This window comes from Neovison vison, chromosome 8, assembly GCF_020171115.1.
Source record: "Neovison vison isolate M4711 chromosome 8, ASM_NN_V1, whole genome shotgun sequence".
Classification (NCBI taxonomy): Eukaryota; Metazoa; Chordata; class Mammalia; order Carnivora; family Mustelidae; genus Neogale; species Neogale vison.
Genome location: NC_058098.1, coordinates 20,272,285 through 20,293,019, shown reverse-complemented (window position 1 = coordinate 20,293,019; position 20,735 = coordinate 20,272,285). Strand labels below are relative to the sequence as shown.

Here is a 20,735-nt window from a genome sequence, read left to right as displayed (position 1 = left end):
TGATTTCAATGCCGGGCATGAAAGCGGCAGGGCTGGTCACACACCAGAGCTTCGAATGCCCGGGAGCAGCGTGGCCAGCAGGGGGCGCGCTAGGACGGCGGGGTCCGGCCTCTCCGGCTCCAGTTCGGATTGCGGGCCCTGTGCTGCCGCCGCCCCGGGCAGCACCGCCACTAGGGCTCGGCAACCCCTCTCTTGCTGATCCTGAACCGTTCGGGTCTCCGCAGGCCCGCAGCGGGAACTACCGATCGGAGAAGGCGTGGAGTGTCCACGCTGAAATTCCACGCAGCGACCCCCGAAGGCGATGAGACTCGCCCCCGGCCCGCAGGCAGCGCGGAGGCGCCGGCGGGGTGGGGGGTGGGGGTGGGGCCGGGCGGCGGTGCCGCCAATGGCAGGTCAGGGGGCGGAGCCGCGGCGGCGTGCGCGGCGCCGGGACTCTGCCGTTAAGGGTGGCAGCCAATGGGAGGGCCGGGACGCGGGCCGGTTAGATTCAAAGGTGCCTATAAAGCGGCCGACACGCCCGCGCTCGCCCGAACCCGGTGCGGTCGGTCCCGTGCGAGCGCAGCTATGGCTCTGCGCCCCGACGGTCTGGACGACCTGCCCGCCGCCTGCCTGTCGCCGTGCGGGCCGCCCAACCCGGCCGAGCTGTACAGCGAGGCGCGGCGCCTGGCGCTGGAGGAGCTGGTGGCCGGCGGCCCCGACGCCTTCGAGGCCTTCCTGCGGCGCGAGCGCCTGGGCCGCTTCCTGAACCCCGACGAGGTGCGCGCTATCCTGCGGGCGGCCGAGCGGCCCGGCCAGGAGGGCGCGGCGGCGGGGGCCGAGGACTCCTTCGGCTCGTCGCACGACTGCTCGTCCGGCACCTACTTCCCGGAGCAGTCGGACCTGGAGCCGCCGCTGCTGGAGCTCGGCTGGCCCGCCTTCTACCGGGGCGCCTATCGCGGCGCCACGCGCGTCGAGGCGCACTTCCAGCCCCGCGGCGCGGGCGCCGGCGGCCCCTACGGCTGTAAGGATGCGCTGCGCCAGCAGCTCCGCTGCGCGCGGGAGGTGAGCGGCCTGCCTCGGGCCCCGGGGCGAACGGGAGGCCCTCTCCAGAACGGGAAACAGGCCGGCTGGCAGCGCGGGCCGGGTGGTCCCGGGAGCCCCCGACTCTTCCCGCTCTGCGTGTCTTCCCTCGGATCACAGGGACAGCGGGAGAAGCCTCAGCACCCAAGGATGAGAGCTGTGTCCGAGATCCAACTCCTGATAGTCACCTCCCCTGGGGGAGGGGGTCGGAAACACTTTTAGTTCCACGTTTCAGTTAAAACCAAACCAGATTGCTAATTTTCCTGGCCGTCAGCCAACCCTGGATCCCATCTCCTAAGAAGTGCATTCCCTAGCGAAAGATTCCAGCAAGATTGCACTCAGCAACAACTACGGGGTGTTAGGAGTCTGTTATTGCTGGTCACAGCTCTGCGTCTTATGTTGTAGAAAGCAAATACATTCCAGGGGCAAAGTGAGAACCTTGCCCCTTTCCCTCCTGCGGTAGACCAGAGGAGAAATTGCTCTTTCCCTGAATGGGGGGCTGTTTTGGGGGGGGTGCTCAAGTTTTGGTGCTATTGCCCTCTTAGTGTGGATGGGGTGGGAAGCTGCTGCAGGGTGCTGGGTACCTAGGGGTTTGGGAGAAAGGATGCAACATACAAGGTGGTGGGGGCCGGGTGGATGTGGCGGCAGACACCTAGTTAGCTGCCACCTTGATTGCTGACTGGCAGTGTTCATCTTCCTGGCTGCCGGCTGTGCGAGGGACATGGCAGGTAAAGCCCCAGGCCATGGGTAGACTCAGTAGGGCTGGTACCCGAGTGTGTCTGACTGTGGCTTCTGAAATCTGTGTCAGGTCGGGCTGAAGATTGTTAAGTCCAGGAACAAGGCTAAACTCTTACCAATGTTCTTGATTCTGGCTGTTCTCCAGATGGTGGCCTTGCACTGGGTAGAGGGTAATGTGGGCTAGTGCCTTGCCTTTGGGGTTGTAGGTGTGGTAGGTATGCTGCAGTGCTTTAGATATGCTGAAGGTCCTTTTTTAAGAGCAGATCCTTGAGAAAATTAAAAAGACAAAGAAAGGGACAAAGGTGGGGTGCATTTCCGTGGGGTGCATTTCCGGAGCTCACCTCCAGGTTTGGGCACTTGGAACTTAAAAGAGTAATTAATGAACATGTCTCCGTGAAAGAAAGGGAGGAATTGCCTTAACCTCTTGCCCAGCTCCACTCTATTGGTAGTGTAGGGGCACTGGAGCTGTGGCCAGGGGGAAAACTGCCTATCAAGTCACGTGCTGGCCTTGGAAGGAGCTTGAGGCTGGTGCTCAGACTCCCCTTTGTGCTAGGGGCATTCTGTAATACTGGTGGTCCAAGGTAGGACCTCCTGCTGTGGTCTGTGCGCTAGTCCAGCTCCACGCTCATATCTCTAAGATTCCGTCTTGGGAACCTGGGCGATTTTAATGGAGAAAGGTGGTACATTACCTTTACATCTGTTTACCATTTTCAGTTTCTCTGCCAGATGCCAAATTGCTTTCTCATTCAGCACTTACTGTGTATCAGGTGCTGTGCCAGGGCCCGGGGCCACAGGTGAAGGACGTGATGCTTACACTTGAGAGCTGACAGTCTGCTGGTGGAATGGATGGGGAGGTTGCTACAGACAGCAGGGGAAGAGTCGAAGAAAGAGTCAGGCGAGGCCGTGAACTTGGAGCTGGGTCCAGAAGGATGCCTGGGGCTTGCCAGGCCAGAGGGTAGAGGGTAGGAGGAGGCCACATTAAGTAGAGACCAGGCACGTAACTTGCCCATCTGCCTAGCCCCAGAGCCTGTGCTCATAACCGCTGCTGCTTGTGCATTCCCTGCCGTGCGGGAGGACTGGCCCCTTGGCAGGCTTCAAGAGGCTGAAGGTTTTTTAAGTTTCTGAAGATTTGGACTGTTTATTTCCGTGTTGCCTATCCTATAAACCAGGAAAATGAGTAGGGCAGTATTGATACTTCCTGCACTTTTCGGGAAGAAGGCTGGAGTGGTCAGGATACAAGGAACAGGAAACTGGGGTTACTTGGTGCATGGCGGTGTCCAATCCTAACTTTGCAGCGTGGACGGCTGGTTTTTGGCTGGGTTTTGTCCTCACCTAGGCCTCTTGCTGCAGGAAGGTGTCTGGCACAGCTGGCGGGGAGAGGCAGGGCAGGCCAGCGGATGACGAAACAGTGCGGGCGATTCCACCTGTCTTTCCACTCTGAGTTCTTGTCCCAGGGTAGGTGTGCCCGGGGCTGTGCATCTGCAGGGCCTCCATTGGCTCAGTTTCTGGGCGCCTTTCAAAATGTGGGCATCCTGCCACATGAGTGAGGGACAACGTCTAAAACATGCACACGGTATGTGCAGCAGGGCTGGTGAACATGGGCTGATTGCTGACCTGGTGCCCAGCTGAGCTTCGCCACACCTGGGAGAAATCATGCTCTGGAACCAGAGAACCGAGAGGTTGGCTTCCTAAGAAATTTTGAGAATAATTTTGAACTGAACAGGATTTGTTTCCCGGACACACCTACCCCGGAGTCTTTCCCTGTGCTGCTGTATTTGTCGATGAATCATTTCGGTCTTTGTCTAGGTTGCCCTGCGAATCCGTGTGTGGCTGGCCTCCGGCCCCCACAAATCAGGCGGGAGTAGATTCCACCTTCCCTGGAAGTGCCTCTTGCCCTTGATTAGTGACAGCTTTCTGCGGTGGCCCTGGGGGTATTTCTGGTGTTTGAATGGGAGTTCACGGGCAAAGCTCATTCTGCCAGGAGGGTCCACACTCCTCAGAGGCATTGTTCTCCCCTGCTGCTTCTATTCTGAAAGAGCTTGTGCTGTGACGCACCCTTGGGCATCCTTTTGATAATTGAGCATCAGTAGAAGCAGGGCTTGTGTTGAGGAAGGGTCCTGCCGGGAGTTGGCACTGAGAAATCGGCTGGAGACCCCGGGCCTGCGTGCAGGTGGATCTGAATTAGGGCCCCCCTGATCTTGCGTAACGATCCTCTGGTTATGACAGAACCTGTGCCGCGTGATCAGTTCCTGCTCCGGGTACCCCGGTCAGCCCAGAGCAGGCTCCCTCAACATCAATACTGTTGATATTTTGGACCAGGTCATTCTTTGTCCTGGAGGGCTGACCCTGAGCAGAGTCCCTGGCCTCCCCCACTAGATACCAGAAGCACACAACCCCCACTCCCAATAGTCAGGGCATTCAAAAGTCTCCCAAGGGGAGATGGGGAGCTATTGCTTAAAGGTTACAGAGTTTCTGTTTGGGGTGATAACAGAGTTTTGGAAGCAGATAGTGGTGATGATCACACAACGTTGTGAGTGTAATTAATGCCTTTAAAAATACACTTGAAAATAATGAGGGTGGCAGATTTATTACATATTTTACCAGAATTTAAAGAGATTGCCAAGGGGGTACCTGGGTGGCTCAGTCGTTAAGCGCCTGCCTTAGGCTCAGGTCATGATCTCAGGGTTCTGGGAACGGAGGCCCATGCCAGGCTCCCTGCTCAGTGGGGAGCCTGCTTCTACCTCTTGCTCTGCTACTTCTGCTTGTATGCGCATGCGCTCTCTTTCTCTCTGTCAAATAAATATGTGAATAAAATCTTAAAAAAAAAAAAAAAAGAAAGAAAGAAAGAAATCACCGAATGTCCCCTGGGGAAGGAAATTGCCCCTGGTTGAGAACCGCTGGCTCAGAAGGCCTAGCTGATGTACAATTTTAGGATGTGCCCCACCAGACAGCTTGGCTGCTTTTTCTCTCTTCTTTTGACTTTATGTGTCACATGAAGGATTTTGGAATTGTCAGCCAGTTCTTTCTTTCTTTTTTTAAACTGTGGTAAAATACACCACATTTACCATTTTACCGTGAAGTGCCATTAAGCTAGTCCCATGGTGCAGCCATCGCCACCGTCTGCTCAGAACCCTGTTGTCTTCCCACGCTGCTGCTCTGTGTCCGCTGCTCAGTGACTCCCCCCGCCCCCAGCCCTCCGCTGTGTCTGCTCTTATTCCTTCGTTCTTTTCACCTGACGTCCGGCAGGCCGCAGAGAGGCTGCAGGATCTTTCTGGGTCCTTTACGGATATGGGATCAGTTCTCTCACACACAAAAAGTACTGGGTATGCGGGTTTTTACAAAGTCCTGATGAAAAGGATCGAACCCGTTGGGGCGGGGGGTGGGCAATACTCAGCAGCATTTCACTTGAATTTACCCTTCAACACAACAACTCCACGTCTGTGTGTCTGTCCCAGAGACACGCTGGCAAAAGCATGAATAGACACGTGCTGTAGGCTATTTGTTTTACGGTAGTGAGCTACCAGAGGAGCAGAAGCGGCCCTCAGTAGAGGGGGAAGCGCACTGACCCGTCTACAGAGTGGGGTCCCCTGCAGCTCGAAGGAAGGAGCTGAGGACCTGTTCTATTTCCTGTGACTAAGTGTCTGGAGCTGCCCCGGCCAGGAAGGTCACCTTTAGCCGTCTGTGGCTGTTTCAGTTTATATGAATTAAAGTGAAATACGAAAAATTCAGTTCCTCTGTCTCATCAGCTGTATTTCAAGTATTCTCTCTGCACCGGTGGTTAGTGGCTACCACGCGGATGGCACAGAGCAAGAATGTTTCTGTGCCCTCGAAGGTTCTGTTGATGGGTGCCGCTCTAGAACGCTGTGTATCACATGCTGCTTTTATCTGTCGTTATAGTAAACAGGTGTTACATGTTTACGGCAAAGAAGTGTGTGCCTGTACACATAGGTCTACTTATTTGTATTTAGGAAAGTGGAGGACCATCCAAGAACGGATCAAAATCCTTATCATAATGGAGAGAGGAGGAAGGGAAAGGAGGCACAAGGGATGAGGAAGGGAGCTCGGGGACTCTGAGAGCGCCCTGGTTTGTAAGAGCGGACTTTGCACCCGGGTAAATGCTTTACATAAGTATAACAAAAACAGAACGATAGCCTCCTTCATCCCCCAAACATTTCTGGATGCATTTTTTTTTCTAAAAGCCCAGATGGCCTGGGTACTTCACGCTGGAACATGACCAAGGAGATACCGCCGCCACCAGGGCAAGCGGGGGTGGGCACTGCCCCATGCCTTTCCGGACAGGCCTGTGCGGCGCTGTAGACCGGGGGCCGAAATGGTTAGTTGTATGAGAGCAGCTGGGAGATGGAGGGAAAACAACACGTACAAGCAAATACAGGGTTCCCTGGGGGCAGTTTTACTTTTTTTGTGTGTGTTGCTAAACCCTGAAGATAATACCAAGTTATTGAAACCTTTTTAAAAAAATTTCAAGCATGTGATTTCCGTTCCATTACAACCTGTAACGAATGAGGTGAAGAGTTGTCTTTTGCTTTGTGAGCAGGAGGGTCTCTGGAAGCCCCCGGCAGGGGCAGCGAGGAACTGAAGGAAAAAGGTCTGAGGCTCACATGGTGGTGTGGGGCGTGCGGCACACGGGCTGTGGTGACCCCTGGGCAGGCCGAGGCATTTTGGAATGTGCACAGACCCTGGGTAGAATTCCAGGCATGTTGCATATGTGTCTTGCTTTCTGACTGTGGATGGGGAGGGAGGGAAGCTGAGGCACAGTAGGAAAGGGTGATAGATGCGAACATTCTACATCTTACAGGGAACGAGCTGGAATGAGTGCCCTCCCCACCACCCCCGAGGCTCAAGTGCCTGGTCAGGGCCCAGCCCTGCCCGTGGATGGCGCGTGAGTCAGACCGCAGAGCTGGAAGGGACCTTGTGTCGGGGCACTGAGCTCAGATGGAATGACCAGCCCAGGGACGGTGGCTGAATGGGGGTCAGACACACACACTGCCGTGGAAGGGCTTCTTGGGTGCAGGGAGCTGGCTGACTCTCTCCAGACTGAACCCGCTGCACACCCTACAGGCCAAGCAGTAGTCTTTGCAGGCATGGAAGGCAGCGGAACTTCGGTAGCTTGCCAGAGGGTCCGTGGTGCTCGAAAGTGGAGGAGCCAGCATCCACGCCGAGGTCCGCCCCTGCGGTCTGTCCACACAATGTCTGTGCCCCCGAGCTTGCCTGACTTTGTCCGTTCTGGATTAGTTGGTAGGGCCACCTGCAGAGGGAAGGTATGGATGTGCTAAGGATGACACAAGCTTCCTCAACGTTTGTTCTGTGAACTGTTTCATGTTCCTAGGAATCCCCCTCTGATGGGCTCCATCCCGTGCCCTTTGTAAAACACTCTACCGATCCTTTCAGGAAGGGTTCCAAGCTCTCAGTCCCTTGGACACTGAAACTTGGACTTGTTTGGAATACTGTTTCATCTCACGCTCTTCTAATGGGCGGCTCTTGAGTCGCCCGGGCCTGGGCTGAGATTCCAGCTCCCGCGTTGGCTTAAGTGTGTCACTGGGAACAAGTTACCTAACCGCTCCCAGCTTCATTTTTCTCATCAGGAAATCGGAGATAATTACTGGGGTTTTGACATCTCTAGCTATCTCCTCAGAGCTTTTGTGCAAGAAAGCCGATGGAAAAGCTTCCAGATCGTGTGAGAATGAGTATAGGCAGTCTGTGCTTGTCCCAAGACTGAGAAGAGCACTGCAGTAGCTGTGGATTCACTGGGTCCCTCAGGTTACGTCATCAAAGGGCAGTTGGAGGGACAGGGGGAGGGCTGTCACCTTTGAGGATGGCATGGGACTCGACAAAGGTGTGGCTGCTCTCGATGTGGCTGGAGAGACACAGGCACTGTGGGGTACTGGCGACAGCTTTTGGCAGCCGGATGTTTCCTCCCCGGGTATCATGTAATGACTGATTCGCACTGAGTTGCAGGTGGGGGTTGACCTTGAACAGACTCTCAAAAGTCACCTCTTGCAGAAATTTCTAGCCCTAAGAGACTGGGCTGGCCCTTTCCAGCACAGGCCAGGATAGGGCAGTGCCCATGGTGATTGTGTGAGGCCTTGGTGGGCATGGGATGCTGCGTTCCAGATGTGTCTCTCCCTTGTGTCATTAAGCATAGTCACATCGCCTGGGAGTGGGAACAATGACCGGTTCCAAGTTGTATCCTTCCAGGGCCCAGCGGCCTGCAGGAGGAACACCAGTCCCTGGGATGCGGGTCTGGCCTTGGAAAGCAGGCACTCGGCTGGCCAGTGAAGGAGTCAGGTCATTGCTGAGCTCAGTGAAGAGACGGTCCCTTCAGAAATTGAGAAGCCTCCGGTCTAGTTTAGTCTAGCAGGACTTGATTGCCAGGGGCTAGTGTGGGGAGAGTCTAGGGGCGTGGGGCGGGGTCTCAAAGGCAGGCAGGCTGATGGCTTTCCCACGCAGGCTGATCCTCCATTGCAAGCCTTCTGCTCCGGTGAGAGAGGAGGGGCTGTTGGGTGCAGGGAAGTTAGAGGAGAAACACCTCCCTCCTCCCTCTAAGCACCTAGCGTTCAAATCCGATTATTTTGCACACACAGGAAAGGCTGGGGCTTTAAAACCAAGCGATGAAATTAACAGCAGATGAAATACTTACTCACCAGCTAACAAAGGTGGTGTTTGCACAGTCGTTTTGTGAAGGGGTGAATCAAAGTCAAATTTGGAAGGTGCCTTATACTCTGCCCTGCTCGTGGGTCCCTGCCTCCAGCAACCCTATTTTTTTTTAATTTTCTTTTTAAAAATTTTATTTGTCAGAAAGAGAGCACAAGCAAGGGGAGCAGCAGAGGGAGAGAGAGAAGTAGGTTCCCCATTGAGCAAGGAGCCCGATACAAGACTCGATCCCAGGACCCTGGGATCATGACCTGAGCCGAAAGCAGGCACTTAACTTACTGAGCCACCCAGGCGTCCCCTCCACCCCTTTCTAAGCTGGCCAGCCTGGCAGTGTTGCTTAGTCCCTTCCACGGGCAACTTGCATGCCAGTCCATCAGCCCTGTGCTGCTGGGCTTTGCCTGTGTCTCTCACTGGCCTGGGTTTCTTGAGGACAGGGATTGACCCTAGATTTGTCTTCCCATAGCTTTCTCTAGTGAGCTCTGCACACAGTCCTAAGTGAGAACATTCACATCCCCTGTGAAGGCCTCCTGATGCCTTCCGGTAGCCTCTCAAGTGCATTGCTTGGTTCCTGTTTGCGTGGAGGTGAGAGGGCTTCTGCTTCCCCCCACCGCACCCCCGTCCCCGCCTGCATAGCCCATCGCCTGGCTCATACATGGACCCCCTTCCTTCCCTTCTCTGCAACCCTCATTGCTTCCTTCCTGGCCCATCGTGGAAGCCTCTGTCACCGATTTTTCTTCCTTCTCCAGTCATTAGCCCTGAACATTGCTGAACCTGAAAAATAATGTCTAAGTGCTTTCTGGGCTGCGGGAGCAAGGACGGATCTCCAACCTACACCAAACTATCTTCTGGCACCCACTTCTCTCCTGTTGGGTTGGCCACTTCAAAGTCCTTACTGTACCTTTTTTTTTTTTTTTTTTTAAGGTGGCGGGAAGAGTAGAGGGAGAGGGGAGGGAGAAAGAGAATCTTAGGGTGGGCATGGAGCCTGATGTGGGACTCGATCCCACAACCCTGAGATCATGACCTGAGCTGAAATCAAGAGTTGGCCACTTAACCAGCTGAGCCACCCAGGTGTCCCTGGAACTCCTTACTCTTCTTGTTCTTTCTTTCTTTTTTTTTTTTTAATGTTTTATTCATTTGAGAGAGAAAGAACATATGAGAGCATGAGCAGGGGGAGAGCAAGAGGGAGAAGCAGGCTCCTTGCTGAACGGGGAGCCAAACACAGGGCTTGACCCCTGGGATCATGACCTGAGCCAAAGGCAGACACTTTGCCAACAGCCACCCAGGCGCCCCCTCCTTACTTTTCTTAAACCTCCCCCTCCATTGCCCCTGTGGTGGTGACTCTATGGTTGGCCCTCAGGCCCTCCACGACCACATGTGTATGCCTCTCAGCCAGGTCCAGCCACGCTGGCCCCTACGCCATCATTTCCTGGCTCTTCCTCTGCTACCACATGGCTTCCTGCTCGAATGCCCTCCTCTTCACTTCTCCCCTGTCCAAATGGGGTCCTTGTTTGTGGTTCAGCTCAAAGGCCTTTTCCTCCAGGAATCCCCCTGTTCTCTGGTGAATGTTAGAGTGCCCGTAGCACATCCGCCCAGCAAGGGAGGTCTCCTCCGGCTCTCAATTTCCCCGATGTAACTGCCTCATCACTCTGCCTGCCTGCATCCCACACCCCACCTCTGCTAGGGGGCTCAGAGCTGGACTCAGTACCCAGGCCTTTCTGCCTTTTGCGCACTATGTTAGGCGACCCACATTAGTGGGATGGCTACAATGCCACGTGGGATGCAGAAAGCCTCATGGGAGCCTGCAAAGTTCTGATGATGCCACCAGTTCCTAGAGAACACTCATTTTTGGGGTTCCTGGCTGGCTCACTCAGTAGAAAGTGTAACTGTTAATCTTAGCGTTGTGAGTTCAAGTCCCACGGTGGGCATGGAGCCTACTTAAAAAAAAGAAAAAGAAAAAGAAAAAAGAAGCCATTTGCCTAAAGTCTCATGGAAAGGAAATCACACAATAAAATTATTGTGTCCAGGGGATTTTAGCCAAACCCTCCCTCAAGAGTAGCTCAACAGCTGGGGCTTCATCAACACGGTGGGGTTGGGGGGGCTTGGAGTAGGGAAGGCAGCCAGAGAGAGAAATTGGTCTTCCCAGACTCCTCATACCAGCGACTTCCTGTGAGCTGGTGTTTCGTGGCCCCTCATTCTGGTAGGTGAGACTGGGGTGTTGGAGAAAGACCGCAGAATCTCTTTGTCTCCGTGTTGCTTCTTGAACACCCACCTCCTTTAAGGGGCCGTGACTGTCCGGTGCTGTCTTGAGTCCTCTGGGGCCACAGAGTCCAATCCATCCCATCCCAGGGTCACAACAGAAGTTGGGACACCCATAAGTAAATAATCTTCACCTTCAGAAAAGGAGTGAATGTGGCCCTAGGAGACACAAGTTTTCACTGTTGAAGTGAGGAGGAGGGAGACCCCCTTCCCACCCAGGCTGCTCCTAACGGTGGCTCAGGAGTTGTGTCCTTTGTTCCAGGCCCCGGCTCTGGCCTGGTTTTCAGGGGCTTGTGCTCAGCCTGCACGTTCTGACACCCCCGCAGCCCGCCGGGACTTCACTCATGTTTCCAGTCTTACACTGCAGAGGGCATGAAGAGAGGCTTGGTTCCTGGAGCAGCCTCCCCCGCGGGGAGAGCCAGGAGCTGGCAGGTGCCTCCCTGTGTTAACTGTCTGGACGGCTCCTACTCTGGCCTGAGGAAGGGAATCAACGAAGAGATACTTGAGGGATCTTTTGTACCTTGCACTTCATGTAGCCTCGTCATGTAGTTCTGACGACACGCCTTTTCGCAGACTCAGGACCGGACCTTGCAAATGAATGTAATTTGCCTGGGGCTGCATGGCCAAGGCAGCTGTGAACTGTGGTCGGATGCTGAGTGTGGGAAGATTGAACAGCAGGCATGAACGGAGCCGAGCTCTTAGGGAGCAGAACGGACTGGGCCAGGGAAGCACGGAGGACAGTGGCTGGGAGGCAGTCGGGAGGTTCAGCTGGGCCAAGTCCAGATGTGTAGGATACAGTGGCCCGAGTGTCTTTGGAGATGGAGGCGTCCGGGTTGGGGGCAAACTGATAGCACAGAAGGTGAAGCGGGGGACTGATCCTTCCCAGGCTCTGAGATGGGCTCCCGAGTCTGTGCAGCAAGCTGTAAGCTGGTGTTGCCGGGAGCTGACCTCTCGCTCTTCCCTCCGCTGCCTCACTCTGCAGGTGATCGCCGTGGTGATGGATGTTTTCACAGACATCGACATCTTCAGGGACCTGCAGGAAATAAGTCGGAAACAGGGAGTCGCCGTCTACATCCTGCTGGACCAGGCCCTGCTCTCGCAGTTTCTGGACATGTGCATGGATCTGAAAGTGCACCCCGAGCAGGAGAAGGTTTGCGTTACATGTTTCCAGTCTCCCCACAATCAGCAGTAATGACCGAGCGACCAAGACCCACGTGGTCTGTACGGTGGTGGGCAGGGGATCCCCATGACAGGAGAGGCAACTGAGGCCATGAGCAAAGCCATTTGCCTAAAGTCTCATGGAAAGGAAATCACAGGAAAGGCAAGCTGGTGCAGTCACTCTGGAAAACTATATGTAGGTACCTCAAAAAGTTAAAGATGGAGCTACCCTCTGACCCAGCAATTGCACTACTGGGTACATGTCCCCAAAATACAAGTGGAGTGATGCAAAGGGGCACTTGCACCCCAATGTTTATAATAGCAATGTCCACAATAGCCAAACTATGGAAAGAACCTAGATGTCCATCAACAGATGAATGGATAAAGAAGATGTGGTAGATCTTCTACACACACACACACACACACACACACACAGAGGCGTATTAGCCATCAAAAAGAATGAAATCTTGCCATTTACAACAATGTGGATGGAACTGGAGGGTGTTATGTTAAGCGAAACTGATCAATCAGAGAAAGAAAGCTATCATATAATTTCACTCATGTGGGATTTAGGAAACAAAAACAGAGGAACAGGGACGCCTGGGTGGCTCAGTTGGTTGGACGACTGCCTTCGGCTCAGGGCGTGATCCTGGAGTCCCGGGATCGAGTCCCGCATCAGGCTCCCAGCTCCATGGGGAGTCTGCTTCGCTCTCTGACCTTCTCCTCGCTCGTGCTCTCTCTCACTGTCTCTCTCTCTCAAATAAATAAATAAAACTTTAAAAAAAAAAAACAAAAAAAAAAACCAGAGGAACATATAGAGGAAGGGAGGGAAAAATAAGACGAAACCAGAAAGGGAGACAAACCATAAGGGACTCTTAATCACAGGAGACAGACTGAGGGTCGCTGGAGGGGAGTGGGGCAGGGGGATAGGGTGGCTGGGGATGGATGTTAAGGAGGACATGGTGTGATGCACACTGGGTGTTACGTAAGACTGATGAGTCCTTGCCCTCTACCTCTGAAGCTAACAATATCCTAGCTATTATCCATGTTAATGGAATTTAAATAAATAAAAAAATCACCACCATGACTAGGGACAAAATAAAAAGAAACCACAGAGTCAGGACGCAGACCTCGGCTGGCCTCTCGTGTCGTGCTCCCTCCTAAGTGGGAGCTCAGCTCTTGGCAGCAGGAGGCTACCTTGAAGGTGCACCGGCAGGACCACCGCCAACAGGGCCCCTTCTCTGTCCTGTCCTAGCCTCCTGACAAATGTGAGGCAACTCAGTCCTCACCACAGCCCTGTCTCAGCTCCCAGGAGGTGGCACAGAGAGCCCAGCCCTTGCCATTCGAAAGGAGTGGGCCAGGGGTGTGACTCCCGTTCGTGCACCTGCCTGCCCCAGCCGGGCTGCTCCTGATCACCGTCATGTGCTGCCTCTCGGGTGTCATTTTTCTTTTTTTTCCTAAGATTTTATTTATTTATTAGAGACAGATTGAGAGAGAAAGAGCACAAGCGGGGGCAGAGCAGAGGGAGAAGCAGACTCCCCACTGAGCAGGGAGCCCCATACGGGGCTCAATTCCTGCACTCTGGGATCATGACCTGAGCTACCCAGGTGCCCCTCGGTTCTCATTCTTATAAAATAAGGCTTTTTATGTCCTTTGCTCTGAGCCTGGAAGTAATTTGAGCTCAAGTATTTAAATGTAAGGTGACATGAGTCAGCTAGCTGATTCTCTGTAGTGGGAGGAGGCAAGAAAAATCCTATTTGTCATTCATCTTTTTAAATCAAGCATCTTAGTGTGAGCCGTGAGCTTTGGGACTTAATTCATCCACTTGGTTAATCACCTATGTGCAGACCTTGTCTGAGCCACTTACTGTTCTAGGTGCTGGGAAGAAAGCAGTAAAGAAACTGAACTAGGAATTTGGGCTTTGGTACCGTAGGCTTCGTGCATAGTGGACATCAGCTTACCACCTTCTTATTATCAAGTCACTTGGTCTACAAAACTTGGCCATTTAACTTCCCCCACAGAGTTCCTGGTGGTGGTTTTCCCTAATGAGGATCAGGATTGGGTTTAATTAGGTAGTTACAAAGCACATTCGTGTTGGAGGTAGAATTGGAGTTTGGAGCCAACCACATGACCCAGCAGCTGCTGAAACAGGAGGTCAGGGAGGCACTGGGTTGCCTTGGGTTGTCGGGTCTCCTTAGCATCCTCTCATCTGCAACGGCTCCTCTGTCTTCCTTTGACTTTTAGGGTCTTGATGCTTTTGAAGAACACTAGCCAGTTTTCTGTAGAACTTGGGTTTGTCTGATGTTGCCTCATGGCCAAGGTCAGATTATGTGTTTTGGTCAGACCACAGAAGTGATGCTATGTCATACCATAGTGTTTTTTTGTTTTGGCTTTTGTTTGTGTTTTGAAATAATGACAGAGTCACAGAAGCTGCAAAGGTAGATAGAGATTTCCACGTGTCCTTCACCCGGTTTCCCCCCCGGGGTTCCACCTTGAGTAACTTCGAGTACAAAATCAAAGCCCGGAAATGGGGATCGTACAACGTGTGCCTGTAGTTCTGTGCCATTTCAGCTCATGTGGACATATGTGTACCCACCACTGCCATCACAATACAGAACTGTCCTACTGCCGTCGGGATACAGGACTGTTCTGTCACAGTGATCTCCCTCTTGCTACCATTATGGTCCCATCTGCTCCCCTCTCTGTGCCCTCCTCCCGATTTTTAACCCCTGGCAACCAGTAATTTGTTCCCCGTGTCTCTAATTTTGTCATTTAGAGCATGGTCTATAAATGGAATCATACAGCGTGTGGCTTTTTTAAAAGATTCATTTATATATTTTAGAGAGAGAAAGCATGCTTGCACGTGGGCGCAAACAAGATGGGGGAGGGGTAGAAGGTGAGGGAGAGCGAGACCCTGAGGCAGTCTGCCCTCAGCACGGAGCCGGATGTGGGGCTCGATCTCACGACCCTGAGATCATGACCCGTGTCGAAACCAAGGGTTGGCCGCTTAACCGACTGCGCCGCCCAGGCACCTGGTCCATGACCTTTTGAGATTGGCTTTTTTCATGCCGCACAACGCCCTTCATATCCGCCCCAATTGTTGAGTGTGACCACAGTTTGTTGTTTCTCCTGTTGAGTCACGTCATGTGATATGGCTGTCCCATGGTTTGTTTGACCCAACACCCACTGAAGGGCTTCAGGGCGGTGTCCAGTTTTGTGCTATTATGAGGAAAGTTGCTATGAATCTTTGTGCACAGGTTTCTGTGTGGATGTAGGGTTTTACTCCTAGTCCTTAAAGGTAAGGAACATGCCTATTATCTGTGTTGTCTCAAGGCTCAGCACATCCTGGGGACTTTGTGAAATGAAGGAGAGAATTGAACCAATATCTTAAGCATTTCATTTGAATCATGTAAGATTTCTTTTTTTTTTTTTTTAAGATTTTATTTGACACAGAGAGAGAGTACACAAGCATGGGGAGCAGCAGGCAGAGAGAGAGAGGGAAGCAGGCGCCCCACTGAGCAGAGTGCCCAATGCAGGACTCGATCCCAGGACCCTGGGATCATGGCCTTAGTGGAAGGCAGATGCTTAACCGACTGAGACACCCAGGCACCCTCATGTGAAATTTCTAAAAGTATATAGTTCACCCAGTGCTGATTTGCTCCAAAGAATGCAGATGCTCTTAGTACTTATAAACCATTGGATGTAGGTTTCCATGTGTCATTTTACAAGGAGAGTTATGCCCACATATGCACCATGGGGTCCCAGTGTACTGGTGCTCTTCTGGTAAATTCGTTCTTTTTTTTTTTTTTTTTTTAATATATATATATATTTATTTATTTGACAGAGAGAGATCACAAATAGGCAGAGAGGCAGGCAGAGAGAGAGAGGAGGAAGCAGGCTCCCTGCTGAGCAGGGAGCCCGATGCGGGACTCGATCCCAGGACCCTGAGATCATGACCTGAGCCGAAGGTAGCGGCTTAACCCACTGAGCCACCCAGGCGCCCTGGTAAATTCGTTCTTATAAGAGATGTGACATTGCTGATTTAGCCCCATGGGATATGCGTGTGTCAGCCTCAGAAGTCCCGTGTTAGAGAAGGCTTGTCCTGTTCTCCTTACCCGGGATGTGGGGTAAGTGAGGGTGGGCTATATTACTCATTACCAATGCTGTTAAATAAAAGAGTAGGAGAAATAGCAGCCTCGCTTCTTTAAGCCTTTGTTAAAATGATATCTATTACTAGCGTGTTTTCTTTGATGATTTTATCCCCCTCATTTTGTTTCAAAATCATTTCTTGGTTTCTGTTGTGTCCTATCACCAATAGTGAGTCTTCTTTTCGAACACATACATGTGCCCCTGAACCAAGAGTCTCAGAATTCAGTGTAAGCAAAGGGCACACCAGAAAAACGGACTCACTGAAGTCGCATTCCTTGAATCCTGAATGCTGCGGGCTTGCGTGTCCCGTATGCTGTTCCCGACGGGGCCCGGGGACCCCTTCTTTGCCAATTAGTGTGCCTGTCTGGGAATCGTAAACCAGGCCCTCTTTATCATTTGCTCACTGGACTGTTTGTTTCTTTTTTCTCCCGTTCCCTGCCGACAGCTGATGACCGTTCGGACCATTACCGGAAATACTTACTATGCAAGGTCGGGAACTAAGATAGTTGGGCAGGTTCACGAGAAGTTCACACTGATTGACGGCATTCGAGTGGCTACAGGCTCCTATAGGTAAGTCTCTAGCCTGCCCACGTATGCTGCTCTAGCCTTTGTAGATGGTGCATGCTATTTAAGGTAAAAGCTGCCTTTTCCTCGCAATGTGAGCCTTGATGGCCAAGCATCCGAGAGTTGTGCATCTGTGGGTGTGATTACATCAGTCAGAACGTCCTTCTGTAGGGGGTGGTCGGGGTGCAGGGTCACCTCCCCTGCCCTATGGGCCACAAAACCAAAGTGCAGATGTTGAAACTTGCTTAGAGACCCCCAGGGAACGAGTCCGTAATTCTAACCTCAGCCAGGTCTTCAGCGGCTGAACCGGGAGTTACCAGTGACAGGAAAAAACTCAAATCCTGTTCCTTGGGGCCTTTGACCTCCCCCTGTCCCTCGTCCCAGCTGCTCATTTGCAGGTAAGGGTGGCCACAGGCCTTGGCGTCAGTGTGGAGGGCAGAGCCGAAGCTCTCACCTTGTGCTTAACACCTTCACCTTCCTTTAAGCCTTTTAACCTAGTGCTTTAGTCTAGAAAGTCCTGGTCCCTATTTCTGGCCCCACCTTTGGAGTGCCACTTTGGCAGTGGCACCTTATGGTAGGATGCCGGGATGTTGAAGAGGGCGGAGATGATGAGCGGTTGACACAGATCTCCGGAAGCTAAGCTACACCGTGTTGATTTAGGTGACCCTGACAGTGGTGTGTCTGTGTGTGTCGTGAGCTTAAAAAAGAGAGACTCCTTTTTGAAGACACATGCATCTCTGGGTGATAATCACGTGTCAGCCCACGGTAAAGTTGGACACGGAAAGGGGTGGTAGCCGAAGTGGTGAGATCAAGAAACTCTCGATGCCCGTCTTCGCAGACAGCACCGTCCTTGCTCAGAACAAAGCTCGTGCTCTTCCTTGAGACCTCCTTTCATGAGACGTTTATAAATAACTGGAGAAAACTGGATTTTCATCCAAAATAGGTTTCATCTATATTATACAAACTTAGTCTCAAATGGTTTTTGGCTCTTCTAAAACACAAGATATAAAAATTACATGACTCTGTCTAAAAAAAATAATATGCTACCATTGAGGATAAGGGTGAGGAAGATGGCTTCTGTTTATTGAGGACATTTCATAATCCTGGTGTTAGGTAGTTTTCTTGTTTGCATGATTGAGGGTTTTCAATATCAACCCTCATAGAGGGTTTCCAAAAGAATCCTTCTTCTCAGACGGCAGTTCTCAAGGTAGAATTTGCATCAGGAGGGATTCTAGGTTGCCAGAGACAGAGCTGACATTATGTTCTATGATCTCATTTAAAATATCCTGTTCTTGGGATGCCTGGGTGATTCAGTCATTAAGCATCTGCTTTTGGCTCAGGTCATGATTCCAGGGTTCTGGGATCAAGTCCCACATCTGGCTCAAGCAGGGAGCCTGCATCTCTGCCTGCTGTTCCCCCTGCTTGTGCTCTCTCTCTCTCTGGCAAATAAATAAAAGAAATCTTTAGAAAAATTAAAAAAGAAAATCCTATTCTTGATATAAACTTCTTTATCAGTGGGGTGACTGTGAGTGCAGAAAGCAGGCTCAAACTACTTTATGCAAAATAGAATTATTGAGTCCCATAACTTGAAAGTGTAGAAAGGTGCATTGGTTTTTAGCTCGTCTTGACCTGGAGGGCATATATTTATCAGAATATTGTCCCCTGGTTCTGCTTTTCTCTAGCTGATCTTTATTCTCAGTCAGGCTTATTCCTTTGAAGGTGAGGATCCAGGCTTCTTTATGCAGCTGTTAGTAGTTGTCTCCCAAAGAGAGAGCCTTTCTGTTTGCACTGACATGGTCCTTGAAAAATTACTTTGTCCTCACTAGGTCACATGCCCACCCTGGGTAGATCCCTGACCCAATGTGCTCAGAGCAACAGCATCATCCTCAGAATGACAATACGGTCTCCCTTTGAAAATGGCGGTATCAGAGGAGCAGAGCACCAGCAGTATTTAAGGACGGGGGTCTAGTCTAGGGTCTCCCACTAGCTTCCCACCGTGACATCACTAGCTAACTTTCTGCACTTCTAAAATGAGGGCCCTGGCCGAAATATTTTTAAAGCCCCTTCTAGTTTTTAAGAACTCTGAGGCTGCAGAGATGTAGGTCTTAGTGCCTTTTCACTTCTCGTAATGCACACATGTGTTATACACCGGGGTGAGGCTGGTTGAATTTACACTGCACGGGGGTTATGCTGTCGCCAGAGCTGCGACTCCTGGACCAGAATATCTGGGCTTTATCGTTCAGTTTGACAGTAAATAAACAGTGAGGAGATTGCTCGCCCTTACCAGCTTCTCTTTGTTTTTAATCCTTAAGTTTTACGTGGACGGATGGCAAATTAAATAGCAGTAACTTGGTCATCCTGTCTGGCCAAGTGGTTGAACACTTTGATCTGGAGTTCCGGATCCTGTATGCACAGTCGAAGCCCATCAGCTCCAAGCTGCTGTCCAACTTCCGGATCAGCGGCAAGTTTGACCATCTGATCGACCCAAAGCCCCTGCCTAAGGAGCTCACGTTGGGCAGCCTGCTGCGCCTGCGGCTGGCCCGGCTCTCAAGCACCCCCAAGAAGGCTGAGCTGGGGTGTGAGGTGCCCGCCGAGGGTGGGGCAGAGGCCAAGCGCCGTGACTCTGAGTCCTCCACCGTCAGTGATGAGAACGACGTCAGCAGCCGCAGGGACAAACCAGACAGCAGGACGATGACCGATGCCACGACTCAGACCGAGCTGGGAGAGGAGGTGCCAGCAGTCAGTGTGAGTGATGCGGGGACTCAGGCCAGTGCTCCTACGGCCTGTGCTGGGACCCAGACCGCAGTCACCACCCGGGCGGCGAGCTCCCAAACCGTGGTTCGGTCCACATCGGCCACCACCCAGACTGATGTGGACGAGAACGTTCTCTTTTCTCAGGGCGCCCAGTCTAAAGAAGGGTCACCGGTGTCCAGGATGTCTGTGTCGAGATCTCCCAGTTTAAGGTCTTCCTCCTCTCTGTCCTCCCAGAGCTCCGTGGCAAGCTCCCTGGGCTCCCAGGCATCCAGTAGAGCCACTGACTTTGTCCCTGCTGGACATGCCAAGTTCTGGGGCACCCCCCACTTGGATCTGGGTTTGAGAGACTCCTTTAGGAACTTGAACCAAGAGCGCCAGTTTCACTTTGCTGGCATCAGGTCCCGGCTCAACCACATGCTGGCCATGCTGTCCAGGAGAACGTTCCTGACTGAGAACTACCTCGGTTTTCATCCCGGGAATGTCACCAGAGCCTCAGTGAATATGTTGGCTGTGAGAGATATCGCACTGTATCCCTCCTACCAGTGACCGCTCGGCATTCAGTGCCTGTGCTCCGAGTGCCCTGCTTTGCAGCTTGTTCACCTGACCTCTGGTCACCTCGATTTTCTCTGACTTCTAGAAACTTCACATTGTTCTCCATGCCTTTATCTTATTTTTGTCATGTATAAACCAGGTGTTGCTTTTATGGTTGAAACACTACGGGTACAGTTTCTTTGCACGACTTGAGTATTGGTATCTCTTAAAGAGAGCGTTTAGGGGGGGTCTCAGGCTAATTCAGGTAAGAGAGAAAAATACGTTTTGTGTTTTTCGAGATATGTGTCATCTTCAGTTTTAGAGATTTGAGCAACTAGTTTTTATGATCAAAATCCTGTTGAGAAGAAATTTTCTTAACGTCTGTCTCTTCTTTCGGATATGTGTTCTTAGCATTAAATAAATATAAACAACTTTTGTGTGGTGATTGCTCAAGTATTATTTTTCCCCTCTGGCACTTTTCTCTTTAACCCTAGGTGTGTCTCATAAGTAAATGAACAGAATAGTTATTTTCGGAGGTTTTCTTTCTTTTTCCTCCCTCCCTCCCTCCCTCCTTCCTTCCTTCCTTTCTTTCTTTTCTTTTCTTTCTCTTTCTTTTTTGTTGGGATGGGGAAGAAGTAGATGATCCAGACTGTTAAAAGAGAAAATATCCACTTAAAAGTTTGAAAACGTAAAGTAAGTGTCAGGGTCGTGGCCTCGTTAGTGATATGAATGTCAGTGTTACTATCTGTAACGTATGAAGGAGGGAACTTGCCAGGAACCGCAGGTCTTTTCACATGCTCTGCTTGTCTTTTCTTCAAAGAAAAATCTTGAGCTATTTAGACCAGGATCTTGGT

General features: G+C 51.8%; 1 protein-coding gene across 1 annotated transcript; it reads left to right on the top strand.

Moving 5' to 3' along the window:
• Window positions 1–547: 547 nt before the first annotated feature.
• On the top strand, window positions 548–20,316 carry FAM83D (family with sequence similarity 83 member D). The gene is made up of 4 exons (XM_044263038.1): window positions 548–1,041; window positions 11,708–11,875; window positions 16,478–16,602; window positions 18,909–20,316. The coding sequence occupies exons 1-4, from the start codon at window positions 565–567 to the stop codon at window positions 19,894–19,896; spliced, it is 1,758 nt and encodes a 585-aa protein (XP_044118973.1). The 5' UTR covers window positions 548–564; the 3' UTR covers window positions 19,897–20,316.
• The last annotated feature ends 419 nt before the right edge of the window (window positions 20,317–20,735 follow it).

Coding starts and splice junctions, on each gene's coding strand:
- FAM83D (XM_044263038.1), top strand. CDS start 565: ATGGCTCTGCGCCCCGACGGTCTGGACGACCTGCCCGCCGCCTGCCTG. Junction 1,042..11,707: donor AGCTCCGCTGCGCGCGGGAG/GTGAGCGGCCTG, acceptor CTCACTCTGCAG/GTGATCGCCGTGGTGATGGA. Junction 11,876..16,477: donor TGCACCCCGAGCAGGAGAAG/GTTTGCGTTACA, acceptor CCCTGCCGACAG/CTGATGACCGTTCGGACCAT.